Genomic DNA, 25,243 nt, shown 5'->3' on the forward strand with positions numbered 1-25,243 from the left:
ACAACCCGGAGAGGAACCCGGTAGCATCTCCTGAGGGGCCAAGGCGTGCTTCCTACACCCGGTGATCCCGCCGGCCTGGCAAACGCCCTCGCCTCTGCCGCACATGCGCACGGAGACTTGAACAAAGATGCTCGCTATCGCAGCGCTGGTGGCAGCGGGAAATTGGAGACAACTCAAATGTCCCCCTTGGGGGACTGCATGGATGAAGGACGGTCCATCCCTCTGATGGGGTACTCTACAGAAGTTAGATTGAAGGAGCTGCACTTACATATACTGACACAAATAAATCTCGAAATAAAGTTGAGTGCAGGAAGATATGGACGGTATGAAATCACTTCTCTAACTGATGAAAACAAAAACCAATACAATGTTGTATGAATGTGTGAGAAAGAAGGGGGAGGCAGGGGAGGATCACACCCATTTCTATGTCAGGATAGGGATGCTTCTTAAATCACAGGATGCAAAGGTACCTAACCTGTATCTGTAACCTTCTATTTCTTAAAAAAAAAAAAAAAAGAAAAAAGGAACAAGAGAGAAATGAAGGAAATATTTCAAAATATTAATACCTAAATTGTTATATTTTTCTGTGCACTTTTCTCTCTTTATTTCAAAATAAAGAGAATGGTTTGAAAACCTCATTAAAATGCTTAAAGAACATAAAAAAGGAAGGAGGCTGTTTAATCGGAAAAAGAGAAAACTCAGGAGCTGAGAGATGTTCAGATTTGAAAGTGTGGACTAGTCTCTTAGTACCTTAAACATAGGAATGATTCTTATTCAGCTGTCTCCAACACCCAGTAGAGAGCCTGACTCAAGCAGTCACCCCTCTCTGCAGCTTCAGAGAGGTGAACTAGAACCAGGAAAAGCAGACTAATTGAGAGTTAAGGAAAGCATGTGTAGCAGTCACAGTTGAACAAACAGGAAATGGGCCATCCCAGGAGGCAGCAAGTGCACTGGCTCTAGAATTTTCCACCTCATACTGAAAACCCAACTGCTTGCTGAAAAACTGGTGAGGAGATCTAGGCCAAGAATGAGAAGGTAGATTTAGTGGCTTCTGAGGATCCTTACCTCTCAGCAGTCTGTCACTAGGATTACATGCTTCTGCAAGAATGGTACCCGCAACCTGGGATGCTATTTCCCTCATGCCACCATAGGAAGCAAATAGCTATCTTCCAAAGAGTCTTTCCATACCCCCCTTTTGTGCTTCCCCAACACATCATGCACCCACCTCTACCACAGCATCTAACACATAGAATTGTAATTATTTGTTTGAAAGTCTCCAGTCAACATTAGAGATTTTCATGTTCCCTATATTCACAACACTATGGATCAGGAGCACAGAAATATTGGTGGAGGGGGAAGGGATGTGATAGAAAGAGTGGATGGATGGGATGATGCAGGTAAGCAAATGGGATGAGATGGGGTGGAATGGATGGATGGGTGGTGGGGGTAGAATGGATGAGGTGAGATAGAATAGATAAGTTGCAAATGTATGTAGTGCTCTTTTACTTTTGAGTAACGTTTGGTCAGATATCAAAGAATATTATTGATGTATTCTGAATTTGAAATATTTCATAATTCTTCCAAGTCTAGTTATATTATAAAATTCCAAAATCCCATCCTAACTCACCTTGAAATGTTAGCTTTTCTAATATGTTTGGTAAGCTGCTAAACGATGATCTCTCAGTTAATTCCTTCCTCTCCATCTCCTTTTCCCCTCCAAAAGAAATGCCTTGTGCTCTTGAAGTACTCCATCTAGAAAATTCACAAAGAGAAAAATAAACGAAGGTGAAAAAAATCAGGACCAGATCTAAGAACCTATTTACTGGCCTAAATGTGAGCCAATTAAAAAAAAAAAGATATTGCATTCTTTAACCCAATGCTTCTCAAATTTCAAGGTGCATATGAATCACCTGGGAATGTTGTTAAATAAAATGCAGATTGTAGTTCAGTAAGCCTGCGGTGGGCCTGAGATTCTGCATTTCTAACAAGCTCCCAGTAATGCTAATGTTGTTGGTCTGCAGACCACACCTGTACTATCAATTTCTAACCAACTAGAAAATATGATGGAAACTAATATTTTTTTTTATAAAAGCAACCCAAACTCTAAAACATTCAGGAATTCATTTACAGGAATTATCCACAACATCTATAGGAATAAAAACATTAACTCTATTAAAAGTCATAAAGGAGGAATTGAATTAAGTAAAAAGATATACCATGATCATGGATGGGAGAACTTCACAATGTAAAAATGTCCATTCTTCCCAGATTAATCTATACATTCAATGCAAAAACAATATTTTACTTTTTTATTTTATTTTTTTTTTGCTGAGGAAGACTCACCCTGAGTTAACATCTGTTGCCAATCTTCCACTTTTTGCTTGAGGAAGATTTGCCCTGAGCTAACATCTGTGCCAATCTTCCTCTATTTTGTATGTGGGTTGCCACCACAGCATGGCCTCTGATGAGTGGTGTAGGTCTGCGCCCAAGAACTGAACCCAGGCCACTGAAGTGGAGCATTCCAAACTTAACAACTAGGCCACGGGGCCGGCCCCAAAAACAATCAAGTCAAGATTTTTTAATGACTTGTGCTTTTGTTCTCCCCATCCCATTCCCCCAGAGCCACCAGCTGGGCCTTCATTCTACCCATAGTCCCCACAGCATCAAAGGAATCTCCCTCTCCAGACCCTTCTTAGGCCCCAAGAGGCCCCGAAAGCAACTACACTCACAGCAAGAAATGCCGTAGACTCAGTAATCTGAAGATGTGGGTCGGGATCCTAGCTTTACCAACACTTCCAAGACTCCCAAGAAGAACAGTTGTATAATTTTGTGCAAATTGGTTAACCACTCAGTACCTTGTGCAGAAAATGGAGATAGTAATACCACCTCATAGAGTGATCATTATGAGGGTTAAATGAGAGAAACTAATGCATGCAAAAGTACAATGCCCGAAGTATAACATGTGCTCATAAACACAAGCATTCCTTTCTCTGTTCCTCTAATTTCACCTGGGTTGCATGAACTCTAACTGAAGTTACTAAAAATATACACAACTCTTGGTGGGAGTCTGCAGGGCTGGTACATGAGGGGGCTCCACTCCCTCCCAAAATAACCTCCACTCCCAAAATAACATGAGGCCATCCTTACCGAACTGTGGCAAGATCCTCCGTTCTGACCAGCTTTGGAAATCCTTCAGCGTTCTTGGAAAAAGCCTCAGGCCCTGCTGGGTGAGAAGCTGATATTTATTCGCAAACATCTCCAAACTTCTTCCCCACTAGTTCACTAAGAAACGAGGGCTCTTTACACATTTTGTAATGCCAGTCCCCTGGCAGAAGGCCTGGAATGTGGTAAGCATTCAGTAAAAAGGTTTGTTAATAAAACATGAGTAATAAATGAATCTACAGACTAATTAAGATTATTTGGACAAAGGGAGGCAGGAGGAGGCCTCTAGCTCCTTATATAATACCCCACAGAGAAAACAGAAGAAGAAAAGTCTATTTATCTATTCAATTGTCCACTTCAGCACTGTTCACATTAGAGATTACTGAAAACACTCCCAAAATTCCTAAGTTCCCACCTATAGGGAATGGTTAAGCAAATTATGGTACTACAAGCAGATAAAATATGTAGTCACCAAAAAATGAAGTTTATGGGAAGTTTTTAAGGAAACAGAAAAGTGCATGTGATGATATATTAATCTCAGAATACAAAATTATGTATCCAAGATAAGGTCATCTATGTAAAAACAAAAAATCTTCGAACAAAAACAAAAGAATTTGCCAAGATATGATAACCAAACTATTACAGTGTTTGTTCCTGGTGACAGAATTACAGATTATTTTCTCTGTTTGTTTTATCTTTTTCTATAGTAACTGAATTTTCTTTAAAAACACATATGTAACTTCTACGGTTAGAAAGGTTTTTTCTGTAAGTCACAAAATAAACAAAGGAAAAGAATCAACAACAAAAAGTGAGGCATGCAGTGAGAGCAGTGCTGGCTTGGGCAGGGTAAACCAGCACCAGCGGAAGCTGCTTGTACACATGAAGGACACCAGTCCATGCGCACTACACCGGCAACATCATCCATCACTTCCCAACACAGTCTTGCACTCAGCTTGTCCTCAAAGGTCGTCTCCACTCACCAGGCAAAGACTCCTCATTCCACTTCTCTTTGTGCCTGCCCTGTTCAAATAACCTCCTCTGCCTCAGAAGCACATCTCTCACTTCCTCTAGAATGCAGGAGAAGAAAGAATCGTTGAGTCAATCAAACAGAAATACTTACAGAATACCTACTATGCGACAATCACTCTCCTGGTGCTGGAGATGGATTAGATAGGCAAGGCCCCTGTCTTCCCGGAGTTGTTGCTGAGGGGGCTGCTTCAACATACCAGGAAACTCAGACCTCAACTGGCAATGGCTTCTTCCAAATAAGACCATTAAGTACTTGACATATGTCCTTCTGTTCAATCACACTTGACTTTAAGGAAGCCATTACCAATTGGACACTAACTTTCCTGTGGTCAGAGAGCTGGTCCTTAAGCCAGGACCACACCCAGAGCTCCTTGTCCCCAGCTAGGGAGATGACCCCTCCATGTCTTTCACTTCTATCAATGTGGGGCTTTGCACGCACATGGCAGCAACCAACATGTGTGGAATAAGGAACGAGCAGAGGTAGTGAGTGAATGAATAGAGATTACAGAAGCTACAAGAAGGACGCGCGAAAAAAAGGTGGAATTGGATTCAGTGTCCAAGGATAGATAAATTTTGGAGAAAGAGATGAGGCTAAGAGCCCCCCAAACGCCTAAAGGCAGGCCCTACAATGAGGAAAACTCTAGCATCTTCAAGGACCACGGGGTGGACCAGGTGTGAAGGTGGGGGTGGCAATGAGAAAGAAGCCTTGGGGAACAAATAATAAGATGGCTTCAAGGCAGGACTCAGAAGTCAGACTCGGTTCCCCAAGGCACTGGGCAGCCATGAAAAGTTGCAGAGCGATGAAGTGCCAAGGTCAAAGGGGTGATAGAGAAAGGTCAAGGAGCAATGGTAGGAGAGAAGAGACAGGAGAAAACCTGGGTGCAGAGAGAGGAGCCAGCTGAGGGATAGAGAGCTCCAGAGAGCGACACACAGGCAGAGACACCAACTAGGTGTTGGGTGGGGGGATGGCCAAGAGTGGAGGGCAGGGCGGGAGTCAACTGCGACGTGGGAGGCTTCAAGAATGAGGCAGTCTTTGTCCGATCATGAGAAGCCAAGAGGCTGAGCAGATTCAATAGAAGAGAAATGCTAACTCTTGATTGGGATGTTCCATGTAAGACGAGCAGGCTGAAAGCTAACAGGTTCCAGCCCATGACCTACGGTGCATCCCTATAAATCTCCTATCCCCTTGTAACATGAAACAAACCTCTGATGGTGTTTTTGCACTCCCAAGAAACAAGAATTGCAAGAAGATATCTTTCTAGATGAAAAAGGCAGGACTTAAGACAACATGCACACTAGATACATTTTTATTAAAATTATGTATCCACATAAAATGCACAGGGAAATGTTAGCAATAATTATCTCTGGTCAGGCATCATGTGATTTGATTTTTTTCTAGTCTAGTTTGATTTTTGTGCTAGTCTATTTCTAAACTGTTTTACCAAGTAAACATACCCTGCTTTTACTAATGGAAGAAAATGATAACATGAGAGCCAGTGACACCAGGCTTGGGATGGGGCTCGAGGAAGAGCAGTTGCTGTCATTTCAAGGACACTCACAGCAAAAGGCCCACGGACCCTCCCTGCAGGGCCTAGAACACCCTTCCTCCTTCCTGGTCTGGCCGGCTGGTTCCATTTACCCTTCCAAACTTGGATCCCGTGGCCCCCCCTCCAGAAAGCCTTCCTGATACACCCACCCCAGCACCACTGCTCCAATGTGAGCCCATCACAGGGCAGATGTTTACCAGAAATTCTGGCTCAGTAGCTCTGGGGCAGGCCCTGGAATCTGCATTTAGGCGGCACTCCAAGTGCATCTGATGCAGGTGGTTTAGAGCCCACACTTTGAGGACATGGGTCTTTCCTTTGGTCCAAGTAAGAAAAGTCACCTTAAATCCCACTTTCCCACACAGGAACCTTCCAACGAGTAGTTTAGATATAAACCAGTGATTCTCAGCCTGGGGCGATTTTTGCTACCTGCCTCCCCCAGCCCCAGGGGACACTTGTCAGCATCTGTAGAAACTGTTGAAGGTCGCAGCTGGGAGCCTACCACTGGCGTCTAGTGGGTAGAGGTCAGGGGTGCTGCTAAACGTCCTACAGAGCACAGGACAGCCCCCCACAACAAGGAATGGTCTGACCCAAAATGCCAGTGGTGCCCGGGGTAAGAAACCCTGGATATACACGAAAGAGTGAAAATCGGAAGCCCCAAGCCCCCAATTCAGAAAGGCTCCTGGAGAAGACAGGCTGGAAAACCGGAGAAAGCAGAGGTTTCCCAGTCACAGAAGACTGGGCACTGACTCTGGCACTGGCACTCACCTCAAGCAAGCGACATCCTCACTGTAAGATGGGGATAACCGTACTTGCTGGAAGCGGCTGGCAGCAGCAATGAGAGCGCCACAAGCCATCAATTCCAAGACGCGCATTGCTTTTACCCCACCTTCTCTAAAACTGGGATGAATCTTACGACTAACACCCTGGCATAGTTTAATTGGCAGCATTTTATTACAGTTTTTAAATTCTCTACAGACAAGGCACACCCTCCTTATTGCTTATGCCTGGGGGGATGGCGCCCACCGCCCTGCCTCGGGGGCAGATGACCAGAGGAGGCAGGACCGTGAGGTCACCAGCTAGTTCAAGATGGACACGGGATTGAATTCAACTGTCTAGCTTCAAAGCCTGGGTCTTTCCACTCCTCCCAGCTCTCTCCTTGGGAGTTCAAAAGGAGACTTCTGGCATTGATAAAATTTTTACACAAGTAAGAATCTAGAGGGCCTATAAGAAAATATTAACATGGTTGTCTCGGGATGGTGGGGTTTTGCAGTTTCCCTTTGTTTCTTGGTATCCTCTCATTTTTTTCAGTGAATACACAGTACTCGCCCAGGGAGACAGGCCAGTGGTGGGTGCTCACATCGGCGCTGCCCAGGGACAGGGGGTCCCAAAAGGTGGCAGAGGAGGAGGTGACGGCCACTGTGCACGCACACAACCCTGCTCACTCTCAGCCACAACTCCACCGCGTGGCACGTCCTAACACCCGTGCACATCCTGGAGGGATGATGGGTCACTGACACGGAAACCAATGTGTGCTCGGGAAACTCAGATGAAGGAAACGAGGGGACGCTGGCTTTTATCCCGTTACTGAAGAGAAGCCACGAGCCTCCAGAGACATTTCAAATAAAACACGAATACCTGACTTACCAAGAGCTCCTGCATCTTCCGAAAACCCAAAAGTCTCTGATCGATACTTCCTAATTTTTTTCAAAATCTTCTCCTTAGTGTCCCAGAGCCTCAAAGTTATTCTGTGAAAATTTATTTTCTTTAGTAACTCCTTTGTCATGTTGATGTTAAAAGTTTGGGTCCATGACACCCAGACTTTGTCTCCTTCATGCCACGGCCTCACGGTCTGTGTAAAAGAACGACACCAAGAGACGTTCAGTGTGGAAGGTGAGGAGGATCAGCAGTGTGAGTTGAACCGCCGCCACCAGCCTCGCCCTCACTGGCAAGGAAGCCAGGCCCTGCTCTCCACCTGCTGACTTCTGTGCCTGTCTCTCTCCCAGCTCCCAGCTCACATCAGGAAATGGGTGTCATGGACCGGGCCCATCACACCTCTGGGCTCCTCGGTGAAAACAGAATCAAAGTAATTACCTGCAGATAGTGTGCCTTCCAATGACTTCCAAGCACCGATCCAGAGCCAGGCCACAGGCAAGGACATGCATGCATGTGGGTAGACGGGTGTGCACACACGTGCACTCACACAAAGACATCACAAGAGCTCCAAAATCTTTTGAAACACCAAAGAAATTACTAGGTAAAAATATCTAAATCGAAAGTCATGTAACTGGTGTTATTAGGTCAGTGCAGCTTCTCATTTAGTAGGTCAGGGGTGGGGCCCAAGAGCCTGCATTTCTATCAAGCTCCAGGGGAAGCAAACACACTTCATAGACTGACTATTAGACTCTATGCTATATGCAAGGCTACACACACACACACCTTTACTTCTGAATCCAGGAACACTTTGGCCACTGCTGGAAACAGCACAATGTCAACTTTTTTAGGCTCTCCATCATGCGGCAGAAGAAAATACTCAACGTGGTAGAAACGGCGGAGCTTTGCAGCAGGTTTGCCCGTTTTAGGGCATTTCTTACGTTTTTCAATCAAACTTGTACATTTTCCTTTATCACCTAGAAGATATAGATTTAATAATGAGTCTTGTTTTAACCTCACATGGAAAAGCAGACCTGTCTCCACAGTTCCCTGGAACCAAGAAAGAGCCCGGTGCTGTGGGAGGCCGCATACACCCATGCTGCTTGCCTGACTTGGGGGTAAGATGCAGGGCCAGTCCTCCCAGCCAGCAGAGTAGTGTTACCCAGCCCACCGACCCCATAAGCTAGTAACTGCAGCCCTGCTCAGAACAAGCCTGACATGTTCTCTTTAGCTTACAGGAAGCCACGATAAGAGGAGGCAGGAGGTGGCTGAGACATCCAGTCAAAACCATTTAACACCAGTTGAAGGCAACATGGCAGCCTGACTTGACCTGACAGAGACCCTGCAGCTCAATATACGCTCATTGTAATTCATTACCATGCTACATAACACACCCACCAGCGCCATGACACTTTACAATTGCCAGGGCAACGGCAGGATATGACCAAATAAGGAAAGAAAAGAGGTGGCACCCTTGATCCCCAGGAAAGCCTGCCCAGTTCTCTGAAAACTATGAATTTTCCTCCCCTTCATTACCTGGACCCCTTATAACAGCTGCTTACGAGCCCCACGAGCTGAGAAGTTGATTTGTGAACCTGGTTCCCACTTCTCCATTCTTTGGCCATTGAATAAAAGCTTCTGCCGTTGACTGCTCAGCTTCGATTTCATTTCAAATCCGCAACTCCAAACAGAAAAGAACCCTCCAGGCAGGGGACGGATTGCGGGTACAAGGCCCACCCATGGGTCCCTCCTTGGAGCTCCTCCGAATATGGGTTGGAGGTCACCAGAGTGAGGTCAATTTGGTAACAGTAGCAGGACTGGGATGGGACACCAGGGTGCAAAATTCAGTGCATGACTCTGAGAGGGAGCATCTCCTTAAACTTTTCACCTTAGGCGATTCTGCCTCACCTGCCTCACGCTAGACAGTAAGAAGCTGGTTAAAGAAAAAAATCACAGCACAATGTGATTTGTGTAACAGCAGCAACATAAACAAGGTTCCGAGGTGCAACAGAGGAGGCAGGAGTAAACTCTGCCCGGGAGTGCTGGGAAAGCTGCCCAGGGGACCTCAGCAGAGTCTTGTAGGGGCAAAGCAGGCAGACCTTCCCCGCAGAGGGCAGAGGGATGTCTATTGCAGAACTGTAACAGAAAGAACTTGGAAACAACTTAAATGTCCACCAATAAGGGGTAGGATAAATTAGAGACAGACAATAGAACACCATATGGGTGTTTAAAACAAAACAGCCAAGTAAAAACAAGTATGCTCATATCCTCTAAGATACCTAAGACATACTGTCAAATTTTTGTAAAGCAAGTTGTAGAAGAGAATGTGTAGGATCTCATTTCTCTTAACTAAACAATTTATATAAACATTTATAAACAAACCCATAAATATTTAGGTATTGAAGGAAAAAACCTTGAACCTAGAATTCTATATCCAGCCAAAGACACGTCCTTCAAAGGTATTGGCGTGATAAAATCACTCCCAGGCAAGCAAAGTCTGCCCAAGTTTTGCTGCACAGAGATCTATTTTGTAAATGCCTTTGGAGGAAGTACCAGAACAAGAAAACAAGCCCAGCAGATGCTGCAAGAAATGTGAGGATCAAAGATGATCAAATAAGCACCGCTTTTCTTTTGGTTGGTATTTGCCAGATATCTTTTTCCAGGATCTTTTGCTTGAAAGCAAAAGACCCAAGATAAAAAGCATCATTATGGATAGAGGAGGTCAGACATAATGACAAAAAGTTCAATTCACCAAGAAGATAGGTCAATTCTAAACATGGTATACACCTAACCGATAGTCTCCAAAATAGCTGGGGCAGCAATCGACAGAACTACTAGGAGAAGCTGAAATTAATCATCATGGGGAGGGGGCGGGGACAGTTCAAGGCGACAAAAGAAAAATCGTATCAAAAAGTGGAGTACTTTTCTCTGCCCCTCATCTTGGGCAACCACGTGACCCGCTTTGACCAATCAAACATTAGCAAGTGGGAGGTGCCCAGAGCCTTGAAGGATGCTTGGGTGACTGGGCTTGCCCTCTTGTGTGCCTCTGCCTTGCTATAATAAGAATGTGTCTGGGCCAGCCCACACATCCCGAGGAGGATGAGAGGCACATGAGCCCAACCTGGATCAGCCCAGTCGCTCATCCAGGAGAACAAGGGATTCCTGTTTGAAGCCACTGAACTGGGGAGCTAGTTTGGGTTCATTACACAGTATTTTTGTGGCTATAGCTAATTGATATACCTTTACACTCAGAGATTTTGCTTCAATACATCTGAGAATCTGTATTTTTAAACAAGGAATTAAGTGATGCACAACCAGCTTTTGGGAAGCAATGCCTTAACCTCTCCGTGGTTTATTCATCTGTAAAAGGCAGAAATAACACCACCTACTTCTTAGAGTTGTGGAGACGATTAAGTATGGGGAGCCCATACTACCACTTACTTGCCTGGCCCATAGAGGGCCCCTAAACTTGCAATTTCTTTTCTGACCTCTGCTCCTGGGCATCAGCCACCCCACTTGGGGAGCCAGTGGAGGGTGGAGGGAGCACAGGTGCCCTAAACTCCTGGGAGGAGGTCATTAGCACACCCTCTTTCTGCAGAGGGTGTGGGAATCTGCTCCAGCACTTACCGACATTCACCGGGAAGGCCAGGGAGATGCTGAAATGCCAGGGGATGACCCGGGGCACGTCAGAGTCGACAGTGCTGGCAGGCCCGTCTGAGGACTCGACGCTGCTGCACTGGTGGCCAGAACCTGACGCCTGCGCTCTGGCCTTCAGGTGCTCCTCCACGCCACCCTCGCTCCCGGACTGGTAAAAGCTGCCCGTGGAGACCATGGGCCCCATGCTGGCCCTGTCCTCGTCCTCCCACTCCCTGGAGCGCACTGACATGCTGCAGAGCACCCCCAGGCCCGGCACTCCTGGCTGGAAGAAAATAAGAGCACTGCTGTCACCGCCCTCTGCTCCCAGGAGGTAAGCCTGCCTCTTTCCCCACCACCCACCCTCCTCATCCTCCTCCTCCTCCTCCCTCCCTTCCCTTCCCTTATCCTCTTCTCGGTTGAACCGCCAAGGCCTCAGACGCTGCCTGACACACAGCAGGCAATCAATCAACTTCGAGAATGAAGGGATGACTCACAGAGAACAGTGGCTGTCAGGAATCATGATAATGAGCAACCCCAGTTTCTCCAGCTTGAGTCTCTGGCCTCCCCCCAGCCCCCGCTGCTCCTCCTTTCACAATCGGAAGTCAGTCATCTGGCACTTCTGGAATGCCTCCCCCAGGCGAGCGCGTTCCCCAGGAGCCACAAGGGGCGGGGGGAGAATCCCCAGAGCTTCCACTCAGAGAGGCCTCGGCGACCTGCGCCAAAGCACAGGACGCGTTTGCCATTTGGGGACAGGCAAAGCAGGCCAGGGGTCAACATGTGCAAGCGCCCGGTGAGGTCAAGGAGGGTGAGAACCCCCGAGCGAGACACGCACGGGCATTGAGTGCAGGGCTCAGGGCACAAGCTCAGGGTCCATGGAGGCGGAGCCCGGGCTAGACGGCCGGCTGGAGCGGCGGGGCGCGGGGTGGGGCCGCGCGGTCCTCTCAATGCGCCGGCGGTACCTGCGGGCGGATGCGCTGGGCAGCAGCGCGAGCTCAGGCCACGGCGTCGGTACTCACACACCGGCCGCGCAGCCGCCCGGGCGAGCAGGCCCCGAGGACGCGGTCCGTCCTCGGGGCGGGGAGGCCAGCGGACCGTTTGAGGGTTCAACTTGGCAGTTGACCGGTTGCTAGGAGACGGGCGGGGCTCCGGCCCCGGGGGCGGGGCTCCGGGGGGTGGGGCTTCCTGTCTCTGCTGCTGGTCTCAGACCAGTGCACAGATGAGGTCCGGCAAGTAGGTGTATCCAAATCCGGTAGCTGCCTTCATTCATTCACTCATTCATTCATCCACTCATTCATTCATCCACTCACTCATTCATTCATCCACTCACTCATTCATCCACTCATTCATTCATCCACTCAATCTTTAAGGAATTCCCACTCTGAACCTGAGCACCTATTATACGCCTGACCCTGACCTACATACAGAACGGAGAAGAGGGGTTGCTATCCTTGTTAGGAGCAGTGAATTAGGCCTTAGAAAAGAGAAGACCTGGTCTAATCATTGACCTAAAGGAAGTTAGGTCAGCGTTTGGGGGGGTTTTAACATTAGATTAGGTTTTAGGTATTAGTATTGGTTTTGAGGCTTTGGTATTAGAATAATAATCCTAAATAGAGGAACTTATTTTAATAATGAAAGTTTTCTTTCCATTGTATATGGCTAATTGTCTCGGGGGAATACATTTTTTATGGTTATATCTTTGAGGATGTTACCATTTATTATCCTTTCAAGGGCAGTATCTTTAGGCCTGGGCTGTTGTTTCAGGGAGATGATCTTGTACATGTGTGTATGTATTAAATATTATTTTATTAAAATATTCAGAGATAGGAGTTAGATTAAATAAGAGGAAAATGTTCATGAATTAATTCTTCATAAATCATTTCACTCCAAAACTTTGAGTTTTTATTCTCCTTCACTCCACTCCTCCTCACAAGTAACAATCCACAGCCTCATCTCCTGTAGCTCGGTTTAAGTGTTCTAGGTTGAGTGAAAATGAGGAGAGGGGTCAGATCCCTTCTGCTTGGTGAATGTTTTTTGCCCCCGTTGTCACCACCAACCAGCTGTGTGAGAGGCTCCATCGTTAATCTTTTCTGTTCCCTGTGAACTTGCCCTGTGACTTCCTTAGCTGAAAAATGCTGGCATTGCAGCACTGTGGATTTTGCATTGGTTTAGCTGTTTCTTAGAACTGGCTCAGGATCTTAGCCGTCGGAAAGCCCACTTCCTTGAGTCGATGGACCTGGTGTTTCGTGGATTGTGTGCTTCTCTCTGTCTCCTCCGCCTCATGTTGGCAGTTGCTTTGAGAGAAGCCGCAGGTGGTATTGCAGCATGTTCTGAAAGGGCTGATTTTCCCGTGTCCTCCGTTTCTGATTCTCACATTTACAGTTGAGGTTCTGCTGCGCCTCTTTGCTGCTTCTCACCTTTGCCCCCAGCCCATTCTTCCTCCCGTAGGTGTCATGCTCCTTCCTCGATCAACCTGTGTTGACTTCTCCATTGCCTGCAGGATAAAAGCTTCTTCTAGACCTGGCTTCCCTCTGTCTTGATACTCTTCCTCAGGGCGCCTGCCTCCTCCAGACAGGAACAGCTGACATACGGGGAAGCATGTTTGCACTCCGGCTTCCAGTGTTGTTGAGCCTATGCCCTGCCTGTCCCCCCACCAGCTCGAGCACTTTACAGGCAGAATCTCTGTCAGTTATCGTTGTATCCCTGACATCCTATTTACTTTGTCATGTGCATAATTAATTCTTATTTATGTTAATATTTTGTGTAGGGTTAGAACTTACCTAGAATATAAACCTTATACTTTGCCATCTTCAGTATTGATGGGAATATATAACTACACAGCCAAACGAAAAAGGAATAGTGATAGTATGTGCTGACCGAGTTCTTTGCCTCCATCCCTTCCCTCTCCACTCCATTCCTCCGCAACACACTATAGCTATGGCCTTTGACCTAATGCTTAAAAGCATGTTTTTCCTCTGAGATCTACACTAAAAGCTTTAAAAGCCTCACAACAATCTTGAAATTCCTCTACAATTTACAGATGAGGAACCTGAAGCTTAAAATATTAATGGTCTTGTCCAGATCACCCAGCTGGTATCACCAGAGCTGAGATTTGAAACCTGGTCTTCACCCCATATCACGTTGTTGAAGATGAGTGCATTTCTTCCCTAAAGCATAGCAAGTCTTAAACTTTCATCCCAATATCCTGTAAAATAAGCAGATAAAATTTAGACTTGGCTATTCTACCGCTGATTGTTAATCTACTCTGTAACACAATATAGAGAAGAAGATGATTTGCTTTTTCCTGAGCTTTTGGCCTTGACACAAGAAAGAACAGAGCAAAGGTCTCCACAATTTTTGAATTTGCACACCTATCGGGAAACAAATTTTGCATACATTGCTAATGTACGCTGTTTGTGTATTCGTTTATTCATTTAGAAAGAAGATATGTATGTATTAACATATATAATATAATAAATAGTAGATAAGAATATAGTACATGATATAAAATATAATCATAATATTCTAGTATGTTATAGAGTACATGACTACATAAGAGACACCAATACTAGTAAATCTTGTGCATTCCACACATCATATGGAGACTACTGACTTTAAGTTTCATGAACTTAATTCATAACTTCAGCTACTCCTCCTGCGATACCTCCTGACCCTCTTTGACATTAGAATGGAGAGTCTGAGGAATGTAGTATAAAGATCAGATAAAGGAAAAACAAGCAGTTTTGGTCCCCCATCCCTCATCTCTTATTTGGACTTGAATGATCTGAAACAGCTTCTTGATGTCTTTGGAACTGAAAATAGCAAGGTACATCTCTAGACTAATTTTATGATTTCATTGTCACAAACTAAGGATGACCTAAGAAACAATATATGTGGATACTTATTTATTGCTGAAGAAAATAGCTTAGTAAAATCTAAGCAAGCCCAAAGTACTGTGTTTGGTATATAGTATTTACTGATGCTTGATTAACTTATATCCAAAAATATCAACCCACAATATCAGCCAATTATATAATTGTACATTTGCACTAATTTATTGTGGAGGTACACTAGGAAATCACATAACTTAAAAATAATCATTCCATGGATGCTTAATTAAAAGTATCAAATTGTACTGCTTTAATAAATATCTAAGCTAAAGTTATGGTGGCTCTGCTCTATGGTACATAATTTTGTCATATTGAGCAATATTTTGTCTGTATAATGGAGTAGATCCAGTATATTTTCTAGTAGATATTTGCAGAGGTGAGATGACTTCGGTGATGTGATGTTGAACTCCTTCTCCCAAAATAAAGGGGAAAAAGTCCTAATTTGTGCCATGTTCCAATTCCATGGCCAACCAAGCTACCAACATGCTGTCACTGAACATGGATTTGTGAAGAGATGTGCAGAATCAGTTCTCACAAGCTCGTACCATCAGGCTCCAGCTCACCACTGGATGGCTTATCTTGCTTGTTCTTCTATTAATAACCCTTCCTCAATAGCTTAGTTTCATCCTGTTGTATTAGTGATACGAGTATCAAATACTTTTGGAGAGTGAGGTGGAGCTTAAATAAATCATTTATAAAGAAACGTCTTTTTAAAGAATTTCATTTTGTGTAACTTGTTTATTATCCTTTTTTCCTCATGAGTTGCTTGCTTTGTAAAAAATGTTAAGTAGATTAGACATTAAACAGAACAACAAAATTCAAAACCAAACAATTTATATGTATTTTTTAGCAAAATGGATAAAATGGGGCCTTATTGATGCATATTAATTGTATTCATGAATTTATTTTTAATTTAATTCACCAATTCAAGGACTGCTTAAGGTTAAGTAGTTACCTAAACTACCTAACAATGTTTGAGGATGAAGACAAAGCAAATGGGATAATGTAAAACTCTTGAAATGATTTTAGAATGTACTGATTATAATAAGCCTCTGCCATCGTAGTTATAATGGATAATATGGTTTAAGCAATGAATTTTAGACAACTCCTTTAACATATTGCAAAATGTAACAGTACTTAGCAACCTATTAATATGCCATTTTCAATTTATGATTATTATAATATTACACTTATTTATATTTACTTTGCTTTAAAAATCTATAAACATAAATTACACCTAAAGGAAGTAGGATATCTTCAACTGAACAAACTCAGTGGAAGAATGTTTGGTTTGTAGGCACTTGTTTCCAACAAATAGAGAGGTGAAAATGCTGCGACAGGGATCGGCAGTTTGTGGACTGATTTATTGAGAACAGCGGGTGGCTACAACCAAACTTAGAAGCTGGTGTCCCTGAACACTGTGCCTGTTCTCTAGGTCAGGGCTTTGATTTTCAAAGGGAACCAAGTGTAGAAGTAGTGAGTCCGACATGAATTGAGTTATGATTTCATCAGCAAATTAAGTAGTAAGTCTGATATTGCAGTAAAACATTATATAGTAAACATTGGGAATGCTATTTTTAGTATTAAATGTAATATCTATTTTAAATCAATATAGTTTCCAAATGAATATCCATGCAGTGAGCATATGCTTCGAATAAATAACATTTCCTCACAGCAATTATTACAGAACCAACACAGCAATTGTTACAGAACCAAGAGGGCTCGCCTCCTGGTGAGTTAAATAAGACTCTACACCAGTGGAAGTTGTCTCCGAAAGTAAAGTGTATTGTGGGAGATCAAGATTTGGCCACCCTGAAATATATCTCTTTACCTTGATTGTTTTCTCTGAGGGACATTTGACCTCCCCCACTAACTGCCTAAAGAATTTGACATGGTGGCTCCTTCCTGGAACAGATCTTCTATCATGATGGCTATAAAGATAATGTAGGATAGAGGTTACAATAGCAAAGGCACCAAGCCTCTTTTATCAAAAAACTCTGTCTCTCCCTGACCACATTATCTATAGATGACCCCAAAAAGAATTGTCCTCCTGCCCTCTGAAGTCCCAGGCCACTACCCACCCCCAACACGCTCCTCACCTTTAGCTGCAATACTTAAGCAAGCAGCTTAGACAGAGGGACGAGTTGCTCATTTCTGAGTTTCTCCCATGTATACATGTTATTAAACTTGGTATTATTTTCTCCTGCTAACCTGTCTTGTTGATTATTTGGCCAGCCATAAGAACCTTAAGGAAAAGGGCAGAGGGAGATTCTCCCTCTTCCCCCGACAGTATTTACACCAAATAGGAGGCCATGAGGAATCATTTCCAAAGTCATGGCGTCCCTGAACAAAGGGAAGCAGGAAGTTTTATTTCGGTTGGGGAATAAATATTCAAAAGGGAGAGGCGGGTATTCGCTTGCACAGGCTCAGTTGGAGAACATGCTTCCACATAATGAGGCCAAAGCTACACCTGGAGAGATCTTAGCATTAAAAATAAGGCAAAGGTCATGGGGCTAGCTCTTGTGGAGAGGGTTGGTCAGTTTCAGGGTGGTTGTGTCCCCTTAACATAACAAAAGGGAAAAAAACAACTTGGAAAAACAAACCAGCCCTTGAGTTTCTCAGGGCTCACCTGGTCGGTGACACAATGCCCTCATATTAGTTGGATCGAAAGTATGATGGAAGAAGGCAGAATGTTCAATTCTTATAGTGCAAATTGAAAAGATATCAGGAAATCTGAATTCTAATCTCAATTTATCACTATAGTGTATATAATTTTGTTTTCTTTTGCCTTTTATTTTTCTAGTCAGATTCTTTACTAAAAAAGTTAAAGGAAAACTTCAAATGACTGAAACACTTGAATTCCTTCTGAAAAAGGAAAAAATGTTTATGTAAATAGTCAAAATTATTACTCAAATTAGTTCTTACTTGTAAGTTGGCCTTTAACAAAATGACAGTCAGAAATCACTAAATCTATAATAATATATAACTCCTTTCATATTTACATGTGTAAACCACGCCCCAAAGCAGAAAGTACTTTGGTGTAGTTTTAGATGAATTCAGTGATGGTGTAAATGTAGCTTTGCAAAACAAATTCCCAGACAATAGGTTTGGGAGTTAGTTTCAATATGTACGTATGCAACCAATGAAATGTCAATGGATAAACAATGAAAGTTGTTCGTGTAAAAACAGTTGAAATGCTTTTGGAAAACTTAATAAGGACAGATCACTAAAAATTCCTGGAAATTAGGTATGAATAAGATACCTTTAAAGATAGGAAGACAGTAACAAAATAATTAAAAGAAAAGTGTAGAAAAATAGTAGAAATAATAATAGAACAAGTAAGAGAAGAATTTTGAAGCTGAGATTGTTTGATAGATATCTTTAATTCTTATTCAACTTTAAAGAAATTGGAATGGTAAGAAATTAAGCATCATGAATTATATATAAAGAAGATATAAGGAATTAATTATAATTGCAATTATTAATCGTTTACTTAAAGAAAAATTCTTGAGTTTATATCAGAAGATTGGTGAATGAGTATACCTCTCCGTATCTGAAGATAAAGTATTTAAATAACTTATTCATCCTTTTACAGAGTGTTGGATACCCTGCTTTAATCTCTTTTTAAATTAACTTATCATTTATGTGTCACAATAACATTGAATAAAGTGCTTTTACTGTAAAACGTGAACGTAACTCTAGAAGTATAAATTCTAGAGCTACAGCAATCAAATATCAAAAATATGTGGAGGACTAAACCAGCTTTTAAAATCAAAACTTTATAGCAAAAGTCCATTTGAAATGTGAATAGTTAATTCCATCTATTCCTTTCCTATCATTAATTCCAAAATACAGGACAATATCAGTTTGTTTTTTTCTCCTCTCAGCCTCGTATTTCCTTTCCTGCTCTAATCCAGTATCCAGGTCATGTTCCCAGGACCTCACCTAGGACTTCAGTTTCCAACTCATGAATTTGCTCTGCATTATGATTCAAACAATTATCTTGGATGACTTTAGTGTCTGTTTGTGTGATGATCCCTCCTCTAACACTCTTGTACAGCCTGTTTGACACCAAGGCTCACTCTTTACATAAAGCTGATGTAGAAATCTTTGAAGTAGCTAAGGTTTTCAGGGAGAGTGTACCTTCCAAAACACAAGAATCATGAGCAGGGGATTCCAAACAACACTAGAGGGCAGGGAAATACAGGACCATAAAGGACCTGAGGGGAAGCAGCCACAGAGATGGAAAGAGAGACCAGAGTTACAGCCTCATGAAAGAGAAGGGCCGTGGGGGGCGGTGTTCCTGGGGGCCGACTGCGCAGGGTGTGCAGTATCTTGTGATATAACCCCCTTTCCTCCTTAGCTGTTTTTTTTCTTGAAAACAAGTATAACTGAATGACATTTGTTTATAATATGTAGTACTTCTTATGAAATATATGAATACCATAGCTTAAAAGCAAAGATTTTAAATAAGCACAAATAGAAGGGAGATGAATCACTATTTTTGCTTCTGTCGTTATGGTATTTTGTCACCAGTTAAGGAAGCTCAGGGGTTCTTTCCCAAGGACCTGCAGCTCTCAGAGGCCCGCATAAACCTTGGCGTGAAAACAAGGCCCTGCAGCGCTCAGCACCTACTGCTAGGTTAATTGCCCTTAATTAACTGGTATATCTTACTAAAAGAAAAAAAGTGTTACACTTGACTTGATCTTCTGCTGAGTCTCTAGCTCCTTCCCAGAAATGTCTTCTGCTTTCCTCTGCAGTTCAAACAGAAAATCCCTGGGGCCTTCTTTTCCAACCCAAATGTTTCCAATGAAAATCCAGAAGCAAAGGTGGCAGCCCGTGTCTAAATCCCTGTCTTCCCTTCTTCTTTGTTCCCAATAGATCAGACTTTCTTAAGAATAACTGGTGTTTCCAAAGTGATTCATGGTTCTAAAAGTCAGTTAGTAAGCACTACCTGCATCTTCCATACAACCTCAGAATCTTTTTAACATTTTAGCCCAAAGCCACTTTTAGCATTTATCCAGAGACAAAGCACATTTAAATATAGTTTTAAGCAGTAGTTTCCTTTTAGTGAATCAGTAGTTAGCAAAAATATCAGCATGGAAAATTGTATCTGTTTTATGTGTTGGCGTTTATTGTCCTATAGATAAAGGCAGTATCTAAAAAGTAGGAGAGAAAATGGGTAGACGGGGGACTGTGGAAGTAAGGGGCAATAATTAAAGGGCTGCTGTTATCAGGGCACTATGCTTGGATAGTTCAAATCAGAGACAAATCTTTCCTTTCTTTCCCATTTGCCAGGTGCTGTATTTATGTCTCAAAATACAAGTCTAAAAGATTTTGTTTCACGAAGTGAGGGAATGTAAATTTGGGCTTATAAAATGTAACGCAAAATAACATCATCCAGATTGCTTTGAGTTGCCTAGAGATGAGCCGTTGTATGTATTTTTACTGTCAATTTCTAAACTGTTTAGATCTTAATCATTATGAATGTCTTTGGGGAGTCACGAGTAGACTTTGTGCTGTGTATTGTAAAACATTAATGTTGCCTTATGTAATTTCTTGAATAAATTTGCTAATTTCCAGATGATTATAGCACCACTCACCTTTTGCCACGCTAGCTATCATGTGATTTGTTAGTTATTAAGAATACTTATAAATCATTTATTGAAGTCTATATTGTCTCCAATATGCTTTTTTTGAATTTTATTTGATTGTGTAGGATTTTTTTAGTAGGTGACATTGGATTTTTAAATTAAAAACCAACCGTAGAGCAAAAGTATAATTTTGGCTCTTTCAGCATTTTCCAATAAGTGAAGAATGAGATGATGCTGGGTTACAGGTATCACTAGGGAAGCTGCTTCTTTAGATTTATGAAACAATTTTAATTCAAGGAGAAACAGTACCTAAGGGAGCATTTGAGTACAAAATTGCAATATAAATATTTCCATGTTATATTTTATCAGCTCAGCATCTTTAAGTGTATCATTTTAGTTATTCATGTTTTTAACATAGGGGTTGAAATGGAAAGAGGTGAATTGACATATTCTAGATCATATATCAATGTTAGACAAACTGAACTTAACGCAAGGGCTTTATTTCCAACATTTTTCTGTGTTATCCTGGATTAGAGGTTAATATTTTTCCTTGTTGGTTTGAAAGAAAAAAACCTCACAGACTGATGAAAATTTTAATATTTTACTCAAAATGTTTTACACACATAATATTTAAATTTTATCTAAAGCATAGATAAAATTAAATTTTAGCTGGAAATATTTAAAGCTCAGGCCTTGTTCTAATGGAACACATACTACTGATTTGTGTCTACTCAACTGGCTGATATTCACTGGAAAGTAGTTCACTAATGAAAAGCAACAATAAATTCAAAAAAAGTTAGATCATGATTTTCAAAAGTTTTCTGTAAAAAAGTGATAAAATTTATTTAAAATGTTGTGTACCTCGTAATGTGAAATTTCCATGGAATTTTAATGTTTCAAATAAAATATTTCCATATCAATGTGTTCATTTTATCAAGAACAATGAGTTCAATTTAAAGAAATCCCTTTCAAATCATTAAAATGCTGTCTTTAATATGTAAAAATGGCTGATATTTTTCTTCAGTGATTCCTTAATAGGAAAAACAAAATGTTTGAGGAAATTCTATTTAGTTTTTTAATTTAAGATGTGTTGAAAAAATGTGTATTAGTTCATTACTTAAGCTATAAACCAAGATGAGCACTGTTTTATTTAAAAAAAAAGTTTCACGTCCTACGTACCCAACTTTGGAGTACTTAATTCTGTTCATTCCATAGCATCTAAAAGTGGCAGTTGTTTTGAAGCCAATAACTGTATAAGGAAGAGGATAGAATTTAAAGAAGAAAATAACTTTCCATTTTAGTTGTGAAGTACTGGAGTGTTGGTTGCTGTCATATGTAAATATTTTCTTTCATATCTATTAATATTACTTATAACTGAAAATTCTCATGTCTATTTCTAATGAAATTGTTTATCGATAACGTCATGGTGTGGGTTTTCTAATTTGTGATTTGAATAATAGTGCATAATAATCATGGCCAAAATTATAATACCATTAATGTTTATGAGTTGTTCTAAATCCATATTCTGCTAACTTAGATTATAAAGGGCCTTGTATTAGTGTCCCAGAATGCCTGATGGAGATACTTTTTTTTCACTGAAACAGAAGAGCTATATTTTCTTTAATAAATATAAATTGATATTAAAGTTTCTGTTCAATCTGGTTTTCAGGAGTGAGTTTGAATTGGACTCAATACTATTCTACAGTTCTCAGATCAATTGGTGACCCAGATAGACAAGGTCTCTGCTTGCATGGATCCAGTATTCTAAGTGCAAAGGCCCTGTGGTGACAAAAAGTTTCCCATGTTTAAGGAAAAAGAAATGTCAGTGTGCCTAGAGTGTGGTGAAGGTAAAGTTGTTTCATATGAGATGAGGGAGGAGAGTAGACAAAGATGAGAATTTCTGGGCTTTGTAAGGTCTGGGTAAGGAATCCAGATTTAATTCCAAGTTTAATGAGAAGTTAAGCATGATAGTGACATGTAGGTTGGAAAAAGAACACTCCGGCTACTGGGTGAAAAGCAATTTGTAGGGGTGCTCAGTAGAATCAGAGGAAGAGACTATCTCAGGGTTTAGTCGAGACCATGGGGGCCTGGCTGGTATGATAGGAGCGACAATAAAGAAATCTGAACAGGTTCAGGATGCATTTTACAAGCAGCAGATTTACAAGTGGATTGGGCTTCTGGGAGCGAGGAGAATAGAAACTTCAGAGATGGTTCTTGAAAGTTTGAGCAACTGGTGTGTGATGGTGCCATTTGATGTGACGTATCGAAGAATAGAAGAACATAGTTGTGGAAGGGACATCAAAATTCTGATTTAGACATACTGAGTTTGAGACACCTATTCGATACCCAAGTAGAGATGCTGAGTAGATCATTTGGCTCTATTGTGTAGCCTTGAAAACCAGGCAACACTTAGACACGGACAAGAAGAAACTTGCTTTAGTCTCTGCTCTGGTGTACTGCTACATGATATCCAGCACGCTGCTGAGTCTCTGCTGTCACTGACGGTTTTCTTTCTGACAGTGGCATTTAGTAGTTTTTGATGTCTGCACAACGGGTTCATACTACCTGGGTGTTCTACACTGATGGCCTTTGCTACTTGGGTGTTCTTAGTGTAGGCTTTGTGTGCCCCCAAACACTGTTTGCTCTGCTCTGGGTTTAAGGTATGGCAGAGCATCAGAGATGAGGTGCATATTCCCTGATGCCCCACAAGAGGCATGAACCTTATAATGTTTGGAGATATTTTCCTCTTAATCATCTGTAAAAGCTCTCCTAGGACAACACTCCGAGATCCTCCTTGAGGATCTTGGGAACCTCACAGTCCTTTTCTGTGCTCTCCTGCCCTTTTCATCGTACCCTCTCCTCTCAGCCCTCACGGTTCTTTAACCCAGCTTCACGTAAGGCCTCGTGTGTTGCCAGTCTTTGCTTGGTGTTTGATAAGACTCACTCTCAACTGTGGGAGCAGTGCTTTCAGGGCTCTCAACTCCAGAAATAACGCCAAATGAGGATAGAGGGACAACTACTTAAGTAATAAACTCTTCTACTTATCCCTTTTATAAGCCCTTTTATATCATTATAAATGCCGTCTATTTTTTCAAGTCTTGCTCTGAACTTTAAACTTGAGAGAAAAATAACATTATCCCTTTCTCATATTTAAATCTGTTCTGGCAGTAACCTCTAAGATGTAGAAAAAATGATTTGAACATACAGTTCGCATTAGAATTTTACATAAGTGTGAAGCTCACGGAAAAAATGAGGATTGCAGGTATAGACTTGGTAGTCAACATAATATGGATGATGTTTGAAGCCTGGGGACTTGGTGAGATCACTTGGGTTAAGAGTGCATACTCAGAAAATAAGGTGTCCATGACTAAGGCTCAGGACGCTGGTCCCAAATATTTTATAATGGGAGAAGGAGCTGGCAAATCACATTAAAAATGATGGGCAATGGAGCAGAAGAAAATCTAGAGAGTGTGGAATGATAGGATCCCGCGAAGCACTTCTCAAAGACGACGTGTAAAATTGTATTGATACTGCTGAGGGGTTGAATAATATTAGGATGAGACGGGAATTTGGCAGGGTTGGAGTTCAACTTACTAACTTTTTGTTACAAGGAACTGTTATAGGAGATGATAAGAGTTGTGAATAAAACTTATAATGTTTGGTGTGATAGATAAGCAAATTAAGGAGAATAGGATTTCTTCTGCACGGCGGCAGCGCCAGCACCTGGTTGGCGCGGTCAGCCCTGTGCTAACATCTGCCAATCCTCCTCTTTTTTTTTTTGCTGAGGAAGACTGGGCTAACATCTGTGCCCATCTTCCTCCACTTTATATGGGACCCCGCCACAGCATGGCTTGCCAAGCAGTGCATCTATACGTGCCCAGGATCCAAACCCGAGAACCCCGGGCTGCCGCAGCGAGCGCGCGCACTTAACCGCTTGCACCACCGGCCCCCCTCCCCACCCAGCGCTTCTGATGGAGCCGCTGTCAGCGGAAGCCGCCGACCTTCCCCTCCCCGCAGGTCTTTGTCGTGTGGGAGGGCAGCGGGGATGGACTGGAGCTCGCGGCGCTCCTGCTCGCTCAGCCGCGCTTGGAGAGGGCGCCGCAGCCGCCCCGAGGCCCCGCCGGCCCGGCCCCTGTCCGCCCGCGCCCCGCTCGTCCCGCTCGGGCCGAGCGCGCCTCCGGCAGAGTCCCCTCGCGGCGGCACATGTGTGTGGGGTCAGCCCACGGCGGGGACGATGGTGAAATTCCCGGCGCTCACGCACTACGGGCCCCTGATCCGGTTCCTGGTGCCCCTGGGCATCGCCAACAGAGCCATCGACTTCGGGGAGCAGGTAAGGCCCGGCCACACCCCGCGCCTGGCCCGGGCAGCGCCGCCCCGCGCCCCAAACCCCGCGCCCCGCGCCCTGCGCCCCGCTCGCTCTGCCTCGGCCTTAGACGCCCCCTGGGCGCCGAGGGTTGGGGGCAGAGGGGAGTCGCCTGCTCCGCGTCCCTGTTTATCCTGGGACATTTGGCGCGGTTTGCAGCTTGTCAAGGAGGACTTGTACAGACTTCATTTCCCTCCTCCCCCCAGTTATGCAGCCGACTTTTCCAGCTCTCTCTGGAAAATGTTAGAAGACCAGAGGGTTTGGAGCTTCACCTATAGAAGGGTTTTTAGTGCACAGCAGGAGTATTATGTAATTTATTATGTAAACCTCAGGTCGGTGAGTAAAATGAAGTTTCTACTAGCGCAAAAAAATTAA

The 25,243-nt window shown here is 42.9% G+C and overlaps 1 protein-coding gene and 1 long non-coding RNA gene across 3 annotated transcripts in view; one reads left to right on the top strand and one right to left on the bottom strand.

The window, feature by feature from the left end:
- The window catches only part of LOC101405480 (uncharacterized protein FLJ43738-like), a 103,976-nt gene extending 92,643 nt beyond the window's left edge, over window positions 1-11,333 (bottom strand). Inside the window, exons 1-6 of one of the 2 annotated variants that reach the window (XM_087431605.1) lie at window positions 11,016-11,333; window positions 8,175-8,365; window positions 7,383-7,587; window positions 4,143-4,229; window positions 3,148-3,220; window positions 1,628-1,752 (exon numbers count right to left, since the gene is read on the bottom strand). In XM_087431605.1, coding sequence (XP_087287731.1) covers window positions 1,628-1,752; window positions 3,148-3,220; window positions 4,143-4,229; window positions 7,383-7,587; window positions 8,175-8,365; window positions 11,016-11,274 — 940 coding nt within the window. In that variant the 5' untranslated portion in view covers window positions 11,275-11,333. Of the gene's footprint in view, window positions 1-1,627; window positions 1,753-3,147; window positions 3,224-4,142; window positions 4,230-7,382; window positions 7,588-8,174; window positions 8,366-11,015 lie in introns of both variants that reach the window. The other variant, XM_087431604.1, reaches the window with a different exon arrangement.
- A 13,356-nt stretch (window positions 11,334-24,689) lies between these two features.
- LOC147917157 (uncharacterized) overlaps window positions 24,690-25,243 on the top strand; it is a 32,900-nt gene continuing 32,346 nt past the window's right edge. Inside the window, exon 1 of the long non-coding RNA XR_015552328.1 lies at window positions 24,690-24,835. This is a non-coding gene — a long non-coding RNA (uncharacterized LOC147917157). The remainder of the gene's footprint in view (window positions 24,836-25,243) is intronic.

Source organism: Ceratotherium simum, chromosome 5, assembly GCF_057802395.1.
Source record: "Ceratotherium simum simum isolate JZ-2026a chromosome 5, ASM5780239v1, whole genome shotgun sequence".
Classification (NCBI taxonomy): Eukaryota; Metazoa; Chordata; class Mammalia; order Perissodactyla; family Rhinocerotidae; genus Ceratotherium; species Ceratotherium simum.